At 57.0% G+C, this 17,750-nt stretch overlaps 1 protein-coding gene across 4 annotated transcripts in view; it reads right to left on the bottom strand.

Annotated features, from left to right (window-relative positions):
- SH3PXD2A (SH3 and PX domains 2A) overlaps positions 1–17,750 on the bottom strand; it is a 233,359-nt gene that overhangs the window by 76,634 nt on the left and 138,975 nt on the right. For 2 of the 4 annotated variants that reach the window (XM_065894056.1, XM_065894057.1), the window contains exon 6: positions 2,570–2,598. In XM_065894056.1, coding sequence (XP_065750128.1) covers positions 2,570–2,598 — 29 coding nt within the window. Of the gene's footprint in view, positions 1–2,569; positions 2,628–17,750 lie in introns of those variants that run through there. The other 2 variants (XM_065894058.1, XM_065894059.1) reach the window with 1 other exon arrangement.

Here is a 17,750-nt window from a genome sequence, read left to right as displayed (position 1 = left end):
CACATAAAATTAACCTTACCAGATGGATAAGAATATTATCCCCAATTTACAGAAGGGAGGACAGGGTCGGAGAGAGTAGGAAGTCTGCCCAAGGTCTGAAAAGCCAGACTCTGAACTCCTGCAGTCTGGCTCCAGACCTGGCACTTTTAACCATGACACTAAGTGGCCATTATCATAAGCAGCGTAAATTAAATTTTTCTATCCATCCCTTTCCTGGCTGGAGAGTGGAAGGCAGAGAAACCAGGGAAGCTTTCCCTGGGTGGGGCCCTGTCTTGCTTAGGAAGCAGCATAGAACCTGAGCCTTAGAGATTGAGGGTAGGGCAGCTGGGAGGTTATGAGGCCCAGCCCTTGACTTTATAGCTGGAAACTGAGGCCTAGAGTAGAGAAGGGACTCACCCAGGGTCCCAGGGCTTCAGAAGGTAATGCTGACGACAATAAACTGACACTTCTACAGCAGTTATTGGGTCCTACGGACTTTTCCACATTAACTTATTGAATCTTCTACATGTGAGGTAGAGACCATCATTATCTGTGTTTTTTTTAGGGAGAGAAAACCGAGGCAGAGAGGTTATGAAAATTGCCTGAGGTCACACAGAGCCAGAATCTGAGCCCAGCGCTTCCCTGGTGGTACAGTGGTTAAGAATCTGCCTGCCAATGCAGGGGACACGGGTTCCAGCCCTGGTCCGGGAAGATCCCACGTGCCGTGGGGCAACTAAGCCCATGTGCCACAACTACTGAGCCTGTGCTCTAGAGCCTGCAAGCCACAACTACTGAGACTGTGCGCCACAACTACTGAAACCGGCGCGCCTAGAGCCCGTGCTCCGCAACAAGAGAAGCCACTGTAATGAGAAGCCCGCACACCACAAGGAAGAGTAGCCCCCCTCGCTGCAACTAGAGAAAGCCCGCGTGCAGCAGCGAAGACCCAACGCAGCCAAAAATAAATAAATTTATAAAAAAAGAATCTGAGCCCAGGCTCAACCAGCCACTACACCTCTCTTGGGGAGAGCGGTGTGACAGAACGCAATCCCATGTTTGCCGCTCCTTCCAGGTTCCCCCACCTATGGCTCGGGCTGCAAGTGACAGCTGAGGAGATGCTGCAATTCCTCAAGTTCATGAGGCAGCCTCACCCCCTGTTCATGGAGGAAATGCTGTTCTGCACCAGGGGCGGGCATACCTGAAGCACCCCTCCCCAGGTGACAGGCATGTGTGCACACGCAGTCTCATCCCACAGCTAGACACAAACACACACCAACGCACAACTGGATACATCCTAACACACTGGCACACACACACCCAAACAAGTAAACATACCCTCAAGAGCACACAACTATGAAGCCCCACATGAACACACACAACCCCCTGTACACACATGTTCCCCCCATATGTAAGCCAGGACACATCTTTCCTCATCCCAGTGAATATATAAGCACTTATACACACAAAACATACGGACTCACACTCAGAAACGCACCATGCAATCGCAACTATTCCAATTCACAGCCCATCCATCACACACAGGCACACAGACCTCTTCTGATCCACAGTTCAAAGCACCTGGACACAAGTATCTCCCTACAACGTGAGCCATTAATGTAAGCCAGGGGTTCATACACACTTCCCACATCCCCAAGGCCAGAGCCCCAGATGGTTGCGCACCCCCATAACTCACCACCCCCATAAATACGGACAACACACAAGCCCACATAGATCGCTGCATTCCCTTCCCCGCCCCAACTCCCAGTACACACGGCCCTAAGTACAAGGGGCCACCCTCTCCCAATTAACTGCACCCCGCCCACGTGCTGGCATTCGCCTAGTCCCTCCTCCCCCACCCAGAGAGAATCCTCCTCTGACCCCAGCCGACTGCGCCCAGCACACAGCGTCCAGCGTCCAAGGACCTGCCCCGACGCTCCCCGTCTCCACCCGCTTCGCAAACTCGGAGTGAGCCCGGCACCTGCTGGGCCGATGCCAGGGTGGGTCGGTGGCCTCCCATCGGGCAGAGCCTCCACCCCGGCACGGTGGAGAACGCGCTCAGAGTTGGGGAAGGAGGGGAAGGTCTGCGCTGCAGCCGTTAAAAACCCAGTCTCTGCAGCACGACTCCCCTCCCTTCCCCTCCGCCCCTTTTCGGTCCTGGATCTCACCTTCCCACGGCGAAAACCCAGCCTCTCGTTTCTATTAACCCTTCCATCGCTGCCGCACCGCGGGAAGGACCGAGGGAGAAACCACATAGATGCCCAGGAGTTGGCCCCGCAGGCCCAGGAGGAGGATCCGGCTGCACACGTCGCGGGGGCTTAGGCCCTTCACAGGCATCCCCACACTCCCCACGCACCCGCTCCCACCCCCACCGGGAGAGCCCGAGGGGCGCGGTGCGAGGAGGAGGCGCGAGTACCAGAGGTCTTAGGGGGCGTGGACTGAGGAGGGGGGCAACCACAGGGAGTACCCTGGCCCACAGGACCACAGGGCAGGCGGGCGAGAACAAGCCCCCAGAAAGTCCTCCGCAGGGTCGGAGCGGCGCGTGCACGAAGCGGGAGGGGAGGCTGGAGGGAAGAACGCCCGGAGGCTCCCTTACCTGATTTCCTCTTGGAACTGCCATAGTCCCTGAAAAAGAAGCAACAACAGACAGACATGGTTAGGGTCGTGCGGAGGCGCGCGGCCGCTGGGCTGCAGGGCTGCGGTGCCGGGCACCCACGGGCCGGATGCTCATGTGATGCCGGCGGCCGGCGAGCCGCGCGCTCCGCAGCCGCACGCACTGCGCGCCGCGCCTGCCCGCGGGTCCCAGCCAGCCCGGCCTCCAGGCGCGGTCCGCCTGCCCCTCCCCGCCCCTCCCCGCCGCCCGCAGCGAGCACCCCTGCCCCGCCCCGGCCCAACTGGATGGGCTCGGTGGGCCGCTCGTGTCCTTTCCCAGGCACCTTCCCCCGTCCGTCCTCCGATGGGGGAGGGTGAGGCACGTTTCCACCCACTTCGTTAATAGGGAAACAGGCCCCGGGGGTGGTCGCTAGAACCCAGGGCCTGCCCCGCGCCGGGAGCCCGCTCCCCTCCCCTGCAGCGCTTCCCCTCCCAGTTGTTTACATTGCTCGCTCTTGCGCACTCAGCCTTTAAAGTCACGACTGAAATGTCACCTCCTCAACCTGTCTTTCCCGACATCCTCCCTCCGCTGGCCTCTGCGTAATTACAGATTTGTGTGACCCTTTGATTAAAGTCTGCCCCCATCCTAAACCCAAGGCTCCCTGAGGTCACACTGTGGCTTGTTCCCTCCCGCTGCATCCCTTGGCCTGGCATAAGTGATGGATAAATAGGGGCTGTAGTTGAATGTTGACCAGAAAAGCTCAGGCTGGGAACCTGGGATTCAGTAGGAGTGAGGCAGAGCATACTGCATGGACAGGAACAAAGGTTGAGCTTCTGAGTAAGTGAGCACTGGATTCAAATCCTGTCACTGACAATAACTGTTTGGTGCCCTGAGCTGCCCCAGCCTGGAGCCTTCCTCGCCCCGCATCAAGGATTTATCCCAGACTCAGCAGCAGGCTACTTCCCAAGTCCTGCCCTCACTGCCCTTGGCCCCTCCCAGCACCCCTTCATCCGCCAGTCCTCAGGGGAGCCTCTACTACGCTGGAGGTCTGTTAAGTGCTCAGGTGGGGCTGGCTGGTGATCAATGTGGAGACTCCAGGAAATGGCTTCCATTTCCCCTGGGATCAAAGAAAATATGCCAACCGGCCAGCTAGGTCTGCCAGCTGGAAAGAGGGGGTCTCTTGGAGGAAAGGGCAGCAGGTTCACAGGGAAGGGAGTCACCCTCATGGACACTCACCGAGATTCTGATCCTATGAATCTGGGGGGTGGCCTGGGCTTTGGAGGCATTTGTTAAGCTCCAAGGTGATCTGCCTCCACAGCCAAGGATGAGGGGATCCCCCTCTGCGAGGCTTCTGTTTCCCAAACTTTGGACACAGAAACCAGTGAGTCGGAATGCTGGATCTGAGGCCCGGAACACGCATTTCTGATACCTTCCCCTTACCAGCTGCCCTGCTTGAGGACCTCCTTGGTATTTCAAGCCTCTATCAATCCTCACATCCACGCTATGGAGGTCCTATCATCCCCATTTTGCAGATGAGGAAACAGAGGTTCAGCCACTGCCCAAGGTCGTCCAAGCTGGGCAAGGGCTGTGGTTCATAAGCCCACCTGCCCGAATGATACTGTAACAAGGATGGGGGGAAAGGGGAACCTGTTGAATCTGTTGCCTCCAAAAGGCAGGTGGGAGAGTTCCCATCTGCCCCCATCCTCGATCTGGCAGTCCAGGAAAGCCTGAGCCAGGGTCACCGCCCTGAGACAGGGAGAGACTGTCCGGAGTGCCTGGCTGTGCCGGTTGAAGCTCTACTGTGGGAAGAATTCCCAGTGAGGAGGAGAACATTGTACGGAGGCTATGTCCTGCCTAGCAGACTTGCATCTCCCAAGGAGAGAATCTGTTTCTCAGGCTTTTTTGCAGAGTGGGGCCTGGGGAAGGGCAGAGAGTGGAGGGCAAGGGGGAACTGCCCTCCCCTGCGCCACCATTTTCCTTCTGGTCTTGCAGGAGAAGCCTCTGGGCCGGGGACCAAAATGGCTCACTGCCCAACCCCTGGCTGCCAGCAGTCCAGACGGGGGGTGGCTTCCTCGCCATCTTCTCCCCGTTTGTGCAGCTGCAGCTGCCCAGGATTCTCTTTGAGCTTGTCAGCGGCCCCAGAGGGGAGATGGGCAGGTCATTACCGTGTGACAGGGAAGCCCGCTAAGGCTCAGGAGTAGGCGAGGGACATAGTTCACAGGGGCCGAGGGCCTGCTCTGTGCCAGGCCCCGTCAGCGACTCTCGACCTGGTCATTCAACAGGTTCACCTGGAGAGCCAGTTACAAATTCAGACGTGGGGCCCCATCGCGACCTGACCTAACACAGTGTCTGCATCTACCCGCTGGGGGTCCCGAGGCTGGGCCAGTGTTGGCTGAGAGCCTGGGGCCCAGCAGAGTCTCTGCCCAGTCACTACAACCCTGACAGGTAGGCAGGAGTTGTACCAAGGGGCCCTGCAGTCACTGTACCATAATCTCCAGCAGGACCCCAGCCACGCCTAAGAAACATTTCCGCTCGGTGAGCACAATGAGCTTCCAGACAAATGTCCTGGCCGGCCTCTTCTTCAACCAGAGCGCGAGCCCTTCCCACCAAGGGCTTCTGGATCCTGTGGTCTCCTTGTTTTGCAGGTGAGGACAGCAAAGCTTAGAGAAGCTAGACAACCTGTTCAAGGTCACACAGTGAGTAGGTGAGGCTGCGATTGGGTGGCCGAGGACCCGGGCCTTGCTCTGGGGGTCAAGACCAAACCCCAAATGCTGCCACCCAGTGGGTGCAGGGGAGGGAGGGCAACGCAAGGCCCTGGGGGCCTGAGAAGCACATGGGTTAATGGAGTGGAGGCTGAGGCCCTGGCAGGGGGGAGGTACCAGGCTGGGACTGGGTGGTTGGAATGGCAGGCATAGCATCCGGCCTCCAGCCCGAGCAGGCGCGGCCCTAATAGGAAACCTCCTGTCGGTTTCCGTTGGGCACCTTTTAGCAAAGCCATTGCATATTTTTAGCCGCTGAGTATGAGAAGCAGCTTAGGTATCCAGTGGCTGGGACTCCCCCATCCCTCACATACCAGGGCATGGTGAGGGGGAAAGGCAGGGCTCTCCCTTCTGGCATGCCCACCTCCTGCTGCCCTGCAATCAGTCCTGGCCTGGGCAGGACAGCAGCCCGTCTGTCAGAGTCCAGGTCCTGAACCACTCAAGACGCCCTTCCCACCTCCCCTCCTTGCTCAGCTCTTGCCTGGAGGTGGTGCTGACAGCCCCTGTACAGCTGGGGATTCCACTCCTGGTAGGTCACGGTGTAGCCTGCTTTCGACTGGCTGCTGAAATCACTATCTCCCAGGGAGTCACAGGAAGGAGAAAGGGAGGGGAGGCGAGGGCTAGCGTCTCCCTCTAGTGCTACCAGAAGCTAATGTAATTGGAAAGGCCTCCCAGGCTGTCCTGACACAGCTCCATCAGGCCACTCAGCCTTCTCTGCAACTGGTCCAGGGGTGACCAAGACCACAGTGACCAACCATCCTGGGCAAACTGGGACATGGGACTTTCAGGGCTCGAACTGGGAAGGTTGCAGACAAACCAGGATAGTTGGTCACCAGATGGTCCACAGGTCAGGCCTGGCTGGGGGAAAGGGACGGGGTTCCTCCAACCCAGCATCACACCCGTCCCCCATTTAAATAGGGACTCCTGAGGCCTCCCCCTCCCCCACGTGATATAAACAGTTCATCTCTTGGCCCTTCCTCTTAGGGTGATGCTGCCTGCGGGGTGAGGACAGGCGCTGGAAGCAGACAGCCTCCAGTTCAACTCTCTGCTACTTGCTAGCTGGGTGGTCATCCTGAGCTACTCCCTTTACCTCTCGAGCCTCTATTTCTCTGTCTGTAGAAAGAGGATAATAACTCTACCAACCCATTAGGATTTGGGGAAGATGAAACATACAGCACTCATAAAGGGGGTTCACATAGTGCCCAGCACAGAAAATGCTATAGAAATTATTATTCTTTCACACCTGGACCAGACCCCACCTCTGTTGTTACCCAAATGCCAAAGGCCCGTTTGAACTCGGACCCTGCAGAACCCCCTAAAACCAAAGGAAGGGGCTTCTTCTTAAGGACCCCGCCATGCTGCTGGCAGCAGAATGCCACACAGGGGCAAGTCCAGCCCCCCTATGCAGAGTTTTGGGCTTTCAGACACCAACCCAGCATTGGTCTCTGTCTAGTGCCGTCCACCTAGGGAAAGCCTGTTGTGCACATGATGTTAGAACAGGGCTCATCTGGAAACAATCATGTTTTCAGGGTGACACTGACCCACAGGAACTGGCAAGCTCTGGACTCATTTATTGGGATTCGTTTAACCTCCAAGGAGCGGCAAATGCTCAGAGCCCCGAACCAAGAGATGTTCAGGCTAATGGCACCCAAAAAGGTCGGCTTCCCTTTTCTTTTCTCTTCTTTTTAATTTTTTTTCCCTTTCTTTTCTCTTGGTGAGACATGCTGTGCTCCTTCCCCGGACATTCCAGCGAAGCGGCTGGTGCTGGAGACAGAAAAGAGGGAGAGGCTGCAGGGAGGGGGCAGGAAAGGCATTTAACAGTTCCTGTGTCTGGACCACCTGTTTTTACACATGCTTCCCCTCCCTCTGCCCTTTCTTGAACAGACATTTGCCCTTCAGTGCTCTGAAGTAGGCAGAGGTGGTGTTAACCCATTTTATGGATGAGGAGACTGAGGTCCTGAGGGCTTAAGTGGCTTGCCCACGCTTGTGGAGCTCCACTGACATCCTGACCCAGAGGGCTCCCCACGCAGAGGTCCACCAGGGAATGGGCTGCAAGGAGAGGACGCACAGGCCGGAGAAGCAGGCTCTCACTGGGGAAAGGAGGTGGCATCCTGCTGGTCATGGGCTCCCGGAGTGAGAGGAAAGCCAGGAAGACCCCCTGAGGCAGGGGAGAGACCAGGAAAGGAAGCCCAGTCTGGCCGGGCTGCTCTGTGGAAGGAGGCTGAGTCCCCACCAGGTGGAATTCTGAGTGCTACAGGGCCATGCCCTCCACTGCCTGCCGTCCCTCTCCCCTGCACTGTCATTCCCATCAGTGAGTGTCCTGGCAGAAGAGGACAGGCTCGCACTGCCAGCTTGATGTTCTCACCCTCCTGTCTGCTGGCTGACATTGGCTGCTTGGCCCGGGATGCCTGTCTGCAGGGCTGCGGCCGCTGGGAACCGCGGGTTGCCAGATGGCTGTGGGTGACCTTGAGAGCCAAGTGGTCTTGGGGACGTGGGCGGTACCTAAAATATGGGGTCTGGGAGTGATGGTATGCAACCTTGGCCAGGAGAGTGATGTGGAGCCCTTCACATAGTGATGTAGTGATGGTTTTGACTGCTGTTATCAACCAATAAGCACTTTCTAGCTCTTGCTGGAGGCTGCCTCGTGAGGGCCTGTGCAGGCATGGGAGAAATATGTGACATGCAGAAGGGCTGCAAGTTTGGGGTTAAATTAGGGGATGAAACTACATAGCACAGTGAGAAAGGTAACCTTCTGAGATAATCTATGCCGAGAGTCACAGGAGACGCTACACTCCAGGTGCAGAGAAGAGAGAGATCCCAGGGCTGTAGGACATGCAAGGTGGCTTCCTAGAGGAGGAGGCCTTGAGCTGAGCCTTGAAGGATCAGAGGGGTTTGGGTCCATGGAGAGGGTAGAGAGGGGAAAGTTCTAGAAGCACGAACAAGTAACTCCAAAGAGGAGGAGTTGAACTACTGGGGAGCATTGGTGAGCAGAGGGACAGGCAGGGAAAGGCCAGGCTGGGGGAGGGGAGGGGGGAAGGGGAGGGCTTTGATGTCCTGCTGTGAAATCTGGAGGTTTTCAGAATTAGGGAGTGATGGGGTCAGAGCCTGGCTGGAGAAAGGTTTTTTGTTAAGAGGTGAGATGGACAGCCAGGGGGGCAGGGCAGGAGAGAGGCTGTGACAGCTCTAAGCCTGAAATGTCAACAGAGCCACCAGGGTTCTGGGCCTGGCTCTGCCCCTCAGCGGCCGGTGGACCTGCGCAAGTCACTTCAAACTAGTGCTTTCTGAATGCCAGGTTGTGACCCATTAGTGAGTTCTGAAATCACCTTGGTGGGTTCCAACAAGCATCTTTAACAGGTAGAAGGAACAAAATGATGGAGTCACCCATGGTTAAGTTTAAATCCTGTTTTGCGAAACTTGGGTTTCTGATGTCTACCTGCTTGTCTACCTGTCTGTCTGTATTGGGTTGTGATGTGAAACTTCTCACCATGGCAGCAAAAGGTTTAGAAACACCAACAAACTCTCGAGCCCTCAGTTTCCCCATCCCTATAAGGGGGCCCCTCTGAGTGTCCCCACAGGCTGTTCACTCTCTGTGAAACCAAAACTGAGACAGCCTGTCGCTCCAGAAGCCGAGCAGGGAGGCTCTGAGGGCAGGGGCTTCCGGTGGGCTGAGGGCGGGAGAATCTGGAGCGGTTTTCCACCCCCCTTAGCCCCTAGCTGGGTTTTCGTTCTGGCTTTTGAGAGCCTTTGCATGGAATGGTCTCAAGGGGCAGCAGCCTCTAGGGAAGACAGACAGAGGGGGCATGAATCTGTTCCTTGCCCCCATCTGTGCCCTGATAGGGAAGACAGACAGAGGGGGCATGAATCTGTTCCTTGCCCCCATCTGTGCCCTGATAGGGAAGACAGACAGAGGGGGCATGAATCTGTTCCTTGCCCCCATCTGTGCCCTGATCTAAATTGTGGCACTGAGGGCCCTTGTGTCCAACAAGAATCCGTCCTTTCTCCGCAGGGGCTGTTTTCTCCAGGGTTCTGAGAATGGACCCCATTGTGACCATGTGGACAGTCCAGAGAGGCCGGAATTCCTGCCCTGGGGTGAAAAAGCTGAATTCCTGGGGAGGAAAGAGTTTCCTCCCGCCTCCTGCGCACCCCCAAAGCTGTGTCCCAGAGAGACCCGAGCCAGGGTGATCACAGACCCAGAAACCTCCCAGGCCTCGTGCTGGTCTCCTGAACATCCCAGAGGGGCTCTGCTGCTGCTCCGTCCACAGCAAAAGGACAAAGCTCCGTCTGTCTGTCCGTCTCCTCACCATGACTGGACTCACCACTATGGCAAAGGACCTGAGCGTGTCTCCAGCCCGGGGATGGCTCCACCGTGTCCAGGCCTCCAGCAGAGGGTTAAGAGTGTGAGCGGGGTGGAGCCTGCTTCAGCCACTTACCACTTTGTGACAGAGGCAAGTTTCTTAACCTCTCTGTACCTTCATTTGTCAAAGGGATAAAATTAGTTCCTACCTTTGCTGTTGTTGTGGGGTTTACCTGGGATAATGCGCGAAGCTCTTAGAATGGCATCGGGCACGTGGAGAGGCTCTCTGGCCAACAGCCTGGGTTCTCAAGAGGGGCTAGATTTGGAGCGTGGACGGCGGCCAGAGTGGGGGAAGTGTTGACTGGCCCCTCACCAGCATGGCTTCATAAAACCCTGGCTCTCTCGCTCGGGGTGCCAGCTCAGGCCTGGGTTCCCACCTGTGTGTTCCAAGGCATCCCACCCAGATGTGGCTGACAAGCAGTCCAGGGAGGAGAGGGAAGATGGGGAACTGTGGAAAGGGGAGTGACAAAGTGCCGTGATGGGGTTCCACCGTGAAATCCCTGGAGAGAAGGGCAAGGAGGGTGTTCCAGGTTTGGAGGCCTTCCCTGTCTCTCTCCAAGTGCATTTGTCTGTCCGTCCGTCCATGCATCCATGCATCCATCCGTGTCTTAACTGAGGGTCTGCTGTAGAACCAGCATTGTGTCTGGGCAGAAGTGGTGGGAAACACAGCTCTGCTCTCACACAGCACACTGTCTAGTTGGAGACACAAGACAAACACCCAGGAGAAGAAAATATACAAGCCACCTTGTGATCAGGTGCCCCAAAGCCTGGTCAAAAGGATATGTTGTAGAGGCATTCCCCAGAGGGGTGGTCAGAGTGGTCTGGGGCGATTGGAGAGGGCTGCCTGGAAGGGGGAGGGCAGCAGACCTGGAAGTGGGGGGGCAGCAGACCTGGAAGGGGGGGCAGCAGACCTGGAGGGGGGGCAGCAGACCTGGATGGGGGGGCAGCAGACCTGGAAGTGGGGGGCAGCAGACCTGGAGGGGGGGGCAGCAGACCTGGAGGCGGGGGGCAGCAGACCTACCCTTGAAAGGTGGATATTTAGAAAGAGCAGAGGCAGGAAGGAGAGTTGGGACGGAAGGGATGATGTGAGTAAAGGTGCAGGGGCAGGAAGGAATGCGGGATGGTGTGTGTGTGTGTGTGTGTGTGTGTGTGTGTGTGTGTGTGTGTGTGTGATGCCTCCAGGAGGCTGTATGACTGGGGGGACAGGACATGCAGCTGGGGCTGGACTGCAAGCAAAGGAAAATGGCTCAGATTTTAGAAGGAGAAACCCAGTGGCGATGGTTGTAACTAAAGATTTTCCCCTGGAAAGTGGCAACACCAGCCCTGTGACTGAGAATCAGGTTCCCACCTGGTTCTGGCTCTGGTTCAGGGTGCAGGATGGGGACTTGTTTCAGGAGACAGTAGACTGCTTTGCTCCCCAAGCTACAGTGGCCCTGTCTGCAGAGGTGTGTCTCATCTGTGTGTGTGTGTGTGTGTGTGTGTGTGTGTGTGTGTGTGTGTGTGTGTGTGTGTGTATGACAGACATCAGGGTCCTACTGCTGAGTAGACCTCCGGCTTGCTTCTTGGCGGTGGGCCCGACACTCCCCAGCCCTGGCCTAATTTTGAGCTGGGGTTGGAAAGTTGGGAGCTTGGGCCAATGGCTTCCTGCTTCCCACGGAGGCCCAGGAGCCCGTCCAAGGCCCAGCTGTGCTTGTTCCTACTTCAGCCTCTGTGGGAAAGTGTGCTCAGACCATGGCCCCAAGCTTCTCCCAGGCGCCTAGCCCACTTGCACTGCCTGGGAGGGCCTGGGCTCTTGGAGCTTGTGTGGTCGCCTGTGACAGCGAGAGAACCGTCTCCCAGATTTTCCCAAACTCTACATCACAAATGCGTAAACACTGAGCACCCAGAAATGCCAGGCCCCTTGACACCTGCTTTATGTTGTTTCTGACGCCGGTACCTTAGGCCCATTTTACAGATGAGGCTTAGACAAGTTAAGTAACTTGCCTGGTGCCACACAGCTAGCAATGAGAAAGCAAGGCTGCAAACTCAGGGTTATCTGTGCTTATGGCCACCACACGCACCCTCCCGCCCTCTCTAGTGTCTCACAACATTCTAAGGCCTGGGGAGGGGCACCTCGTCCAGAAAGCCCACTGATTTTGACCTCCAGTGGCACTGAGTGTCCCAGTTTGGCCCCCAGCACCTAGTAGTGCCCTACCTGGAGCTGCCCAATAGAATTCTCTGTGATCATCGGCGGAAGTGGCCTCTATCTGCACTGTCCAGTGTGGTGGCCACCAGCCACCGTGGCTGTCAAGTACTTAAGAGATGACTAGTGTGACCCAAGACCCCCACCAGGGATTGAACCCAGGCTCCGGCAGTGAGAGCCCGGAATCCTAACCACTAGGCCACCAGGGCACTCCCCAAGAACTAAATTTTTAATCTTAATTAAAGTTGTAATGTAAATCGCCACAGTGTACTCGGCAGCGCGGCCCAGACCAACGGCCTGGATCAGGCACTGGCAGGTAGGTTTATGTGGCTCACGTGGGGATGTGTGTGTAGCTGCCTGGGTTAAAATCCCAGCTCTGCCAGACAGATTTAGGGTCTCTCTGTCTTCGTTTCCACTCTGCATTTCCACCCATCTAATTGGATTGCTGGAGGATGAAACAAGTTAACACGTGGTAAGTACCTGGTGCACAGCGGGGCTCGGTAAAGGTGAGCCTCTAGCTCACGCCTCCATCCCTCACTGCAGTCGTGGGGCTCTGCATAGCCCCGGCAGTTAACCCTGGTGAGGGAGGAGCTTCTGGAGGAGCAGCTCGGGAAGGATGTGGGGAGACTGGCCTGGCCGGCCCCAGTGGGGAGGGCCAAGGCTTGGGATATCGATTAGAGATGAAGAAACCCAGGCTCAGAGGTGTAAAGCCACTTCACCAAGACCATGTGCAGGGGTGGCAGAGCTGAGTGGTTCAAGCCCCATCTAGATGGTTGTATTCCTTTCATGTGCCCCAGGAATCCTCGTGGTTGCCAGGCTTCCCGGGGGCCTTGGCCCATTGATTCCAGTCGGAAGGAGTGACAGCCAAGCCTGGATCCTCCTCACTGCTGGACCAAGTGGCCAACAGAGTGAAGCTGCTCCATGAAGGGGCAAGTGGCTACTGCACGCCACGCAGCAGGAGGAAATACAGGGCAGAGGGGCTCTCTGACCAGGCCAGTGTACTCAGTGAACTTGGGGTGCCCCCAGGCCAGCCTGGGCCCAGGGCAGCTGGAGGCTTCCCAAGGGTCTGCCAACTGGCTCCCTGAGCAGCACGTGAGAGACAGGGTCTAAGGGGGGTCCTCAAAGACTGAGCCACCCAGCGTGGGGTTCACGAGACCTGGGGGATGGCAGTCCTCTCTGTGCCTCAGTTTCCTTGACCGAAATAATCAGGGCATTAGACCGGGCCCCATGTGACTTTTGCAAAGAGGCTTCCAGCTCCAGGCCCCAGGTAGGCCTGCGTCCTACCTGCTGCAGGAGGGGCAGCCTGGGAGCCCTGGGTAACAGCTTCCTGCCTCAGCCCTCCTCCAAGCAGCCTTCCTGTCAGCACTGGACCTGCTCTCTCTCCTCTGGGTCAGCCTGGCTCCAACTACAGCAAAGTCACTGTTTACCAGGACTCCCATTACAGATCCCAGCGGGCCAGCCCCGGGCCACTGCCTTCAGCCTCCGCCATGTAATGACGTCACCAAGAAGTTCCCAGAGGCCCTGGAGCAGGTGTGAGCCCTTGGACCCCAGAGCATGGTGGGAACTGGGGGCGGGGGCATGAAGGGAGTGGGGCAGGCCACCGTACCCTGACTGTGCCCTCCTTTTCCAAAGCTGGGGGGACTGAGGCATGCTACTATTATTGCTACTGCTATTGTTATTATCACTAATATCATAACTGACAAGAATGGTGTATTTTTTCAAGCATTTACATTATGCTGGGGACCAAACTAAGCCCTTGACACGTGTCAGCTCATTTTATCCTCATAACGTTCCTATGTAGTAGGTTCTCTTATTTTCCCCATTTTACAGAAGAGCAATAGAGGATCAGAGAGGGCATGTTACTTGCCCAAAGTAACACAGCATGTGAGCCCAAACTGCCTTAGTTTAGTGCTCAAATCATTTACCATCTTGTGGCTGTAAAGTTCAGACAGATAAGCTAAATTAGGAATAGGTGGGGAAGAGGAAGATAAAACAAAGGCAAAGACTCAGGGCCAAAAATACCCAAAGGACACCGAGTTCTAGACACTGCCTTTTCACAGCATCAGCTCTGGTGTGAGCACAGCTGTGGGGAAGAGGAAGCCTGGCTGTGACACGTGGCAAGTGTCCACAACCACCTGTGCTTAGAGGCACCGTGGCTTCCGGTTCTAACGGCTCTGACTTTCTCTCCTTCCCTTCCTTCAGCTCCTAGCCCAGTGCTGACCCCCAACACCCCCAAACCGGGCCTGCCACAGCACTCTGGCTTTTCCTTCGTAGCTCTCACTATTGCGGCTTTGCTGCTTCCTCCTCTCCACTGTAGGCTCCGTGAGGCCGGAACTATGATGTCTCCCCAGGCCTCGCGTAGGGCTGGGCACCACTGGTGTTTGCTGAGTGAGTGCACGAAAGCCCTGACTCCTGGCAACCAGGCTCAGGGCTGCCAGGTGGTTCCAAGGGGCTGGCCAGAACGGCGGTATAATCCTGAGCTGTCCCCCAGGCAGCCCTCCCCTCCTTTCCCCCCCAGTAAAGCCCAGTGGAAATGCCACTTCCTCCAGGAAGTCTTCCCTGACCATTATAGATGGGTCAGCAAGTGCGGGTGCTAATTTGTGTAAAATATGAGAAGGCTCGAGCAGTCTCGATGGGCAGAGTCCACCCTCATGACTCGGTGCATTCCCTGTCCATTGGTGAGGATGGCCTGGGTCTCCTGTGCTCCATCCTCTGTCTGGGACATCACCCTAGCAAGTGTGTCTCTCTGCTCCCCCAGCTGGACCACAGTGCCTTACTGTCTCCTTTGCCCGTGTGCCCTGTGGGCCCAAGTCTGAGAACAAGGGCACGTGTGTGCTCAGGAGGTGTTGACTATGTGCCGGGCACAGCGAGATGTGCTTCGTATATATTACTGCAATTCTCTTGACCACTCCAAAAAGAAGGTGCTATCCTTATCCCCATTTTTCACATGGGGAAATCGAGGCACAAAATGCTTAAGTTGCTAGCCCAGAGGCAGAGCTCAGACTTAAAGTGGGTGTCAGCTGACCCCTAACCGTGTGCTGAGAACCGTCACCATCTTTTCAGGCTCTTGGCCTTCTAGCCTTCTCATGCCCCACCCCCCAAAGCCCCCACCCCTGTCTTGATGCCCCTGCTTGGAAGCCTCCATCTGTCCAGGCCTCTCCCTCCCTATCTGTCTCTGAACCCTCCCTCAGCATCCAAGTCCAGGTGGAGGCCTGGCTCCCCCAGGCTGCCTTCCCTGCCCACCTCTGGCCCCCAGGGGTCTGGCTGCCTCTCCAAGGCCCCACTGCCCTCCTGGTCTGATCTCCACCGGGCCTGCTTGACCATCTCATACCCCATGACTGACCCTGGTGCACTGGCCGGGCCCGCCCTCCCAGGAAGAGGACCGCAGGGGACTGGCCCCTCCACGCAGGCCCTCCTCAGGGCTTTAGCCAGAGCGGCCCTCGGGCCTTGAACAGACTCAACCACAGTTGTCTCCATTCTGCTTACAGAAACTCAGCACTTAGTGACAAAAGGCCTGCAGTCCCGGAGCCCCAGGCGGCGGAGGGGTAGTGCTGGCCCACCTTCCTGCAGCTGCCAGCTCTTTCCTCTGACCCCTGCAGCACCACCGGGGCTCCTCTGTCCTTGACAAGCACCTATTACGTGCCAGGCCCTGCCATCACAGCGCTGAGTAAGACAGGACCCACCCCTGCCCGGAGGAGGACAGCACAGAACCGGATAAAGCCAATTGATAAACTGGGTTAAGAGCTGTGAAGAAAGGAATCAGAGTGCTGAAGTGGAGAAAGAAAGGGAGGGCTCTCAGGAAGAGAGGATTAAGGGAGAGCCTGAGGGGCAGACGGAAAGGCAGAGGCCAGGGCTGAGGCAGGGGCAGGGGCAGGAACAAGGGCCAGGCCTCCCCAGGCGCAGGCCACAGGGAAGCTCCCGGAAGACCTCCTAAGCACAGCGGAAAGCCCTGTGGGTGTCGGCTCAGACAGGCTTTTTGGAAAGCTCCCTCCCCTGCTATTTGGAGGTGGGCAAAGAAAGCACAGGAGGGTGGGGAGGTCCCAGCAGCCCTGCCCTCAGGCGAGGCAGCCCTCTGGCTGGGAGCTCTTCGCAGGCTCCCCACAGGTTCCTTGGGTCAGCCCGGTCGCCCCCGGGGTAGCTGGTTGATAACCAGGCACCACTTCCGGCTGCCTTGCCTCCCGCACCTTCCCTCGCTCCCTCACTGGTATCTTCTCTTAGTAAGCCGCCTGAGCTCAATCCTCTCCCCCACATCTGCTTCTGGAGGATTCCGAAACAAGACACCATCTCTCCCTGTCCCTGGCGTGAAGTGCCCCCCACCTGCCCACCAAGATTCTCCAGGCCACAACCCTGCACAGCGAGGGCGCCACCCAGGCATGCCGGGTGGCGGCCAACGTGGGATAACCATGTCGTCTGGCTCCCGAGGCGCCTGCCTTCGGCGTCGCAGGGCTCTGTGGGCCTCATGGGTGCCCCCTCCTGCTTGGGGTGGGAGCCGGGGCACCCCGGCTATGAGCCTCGATTCGTCGGCTTGGCAGGCGCAGCCTTCTCTAATCAGGAGCCCGCCTCTGTCTAATCGAATCGGACATGACCACAGCCCAGCTCCCACTTCCCCAGCCATTCCCCCCCCCCCCGGTCCCTCGGCCAGGCCCCCATTCAAGTCTCCATAACGGCCTCCAGGTGCCCTTCTCCGCACCAGCACTCGGGATGCTCTGGAAATCAGCTGGGAGAGTTTCCGTGTGCTGGGAAGAGCACTGGGCTCTGAGTCAAAAAACCTGGTGCAAATCCAGTTTCTCTGGGTGACCTCAGGCAAATCACCTTCCTCCTCTGGGCTGCAGAACCTGACAATGCAATGTGGCGGATGGGCTGGAGGGTGTCTGGGGAATGCTGGGCTCTGCAGGCTGGGACTGCGTGCATGCAGCCAGGATGGGAGAGGCTGTTTGATGGCTCCAGAAACTGCAAACCCCTGTAGCTGCGAGCTGAGCCGTGAGTGTTCTGTGGGCCTTGGGTAGCCAGGCCTCTGGCTTCTTCTCCAGCACGTTAGCCCCTCAACAATAGCGCTAGTGATAATAGGTCCCATTTATTCTGAGCTCATGCCATGCAGCGTCTAAACACTTGCGAGCATTATTGAGGAGCAGGACAGGTAAGACCCAGGCTCTCCCTCTGGACTGCCTGGGTTCTAGCCATCTCTGCCACGTAGCAGCTTTGCCAGTCATGTGACCCCTCTGTTTCTTAGTGGCACAATCTGTAAATTGGGGAAAATAACTGTACCCACCTCACGGATGGATGCAAAAATTAAATGAGCTAAAACACGTTCATTGTTTTCTGCTAAACCTCTGGGCTGCCTGGAACAGGCTCTGGTAGAAAGTTGGGCATCTTGTGGCTTGGCCCCTAGATCTGTTGCCTGCGCCCACTGGCCTTCCGAGTGGCAGAGCCCACTGTCTGTGTATGTACTTCCTGGGGGTGGGGATGGAGTTTAAGGTGGGCACCCAGTGGGCCACTAGAATCAATAAGCAGGGAAGGTACCCACTGAAATGGGTACCCTTGCCCCTCTGCCCTGGGCCCCCACTCAGCGGCCAGTCCACCTCAGAGCTGCATCAAGAAGGCCAGGCGGGCCTCACCCCTGGGCTATTGAGCAGTTTGTGCAAGGGCCAAAGCAGCTACAACTACGGGAAGGTCTAGAAATCAGAGCAGGACACGGGTGGGGGAAGAACTCAGTCCCCAGGAACACGGATTTCCTCTTCCCAGACAGGAGAAGAGGGAAGGGATGCTAGTGGGGCTCCTAAACCCTGGAGCCTGGGAAGGATTAAAGACCGCCCTCTGGGATCTTTTCAAGGTGACGGGAATGTTCTAAAATTGGGTTGCGGATGGTTTCGCAACTCTGTAAATTTACTA

This window comes from Phocoena phocoena, chromosome 16, assembly GCF_963924675.1.
Source record: "Phocoena phocoena chromosome 16, mPhoPho1.1, whole genome shotgun sequence".
In the NCBI taxonomy this organism is placed as follows: Eukaryota; Metazoa; Chordata; class Mammalia; order Artiodactyla; family Phocoenidae; genus Phocoena; species Phocoena phocoena.
Note: the sequence above shows the minus strand (reverse complement) of the source record. Positions and strands in the feature narration are given on the sequence as shown.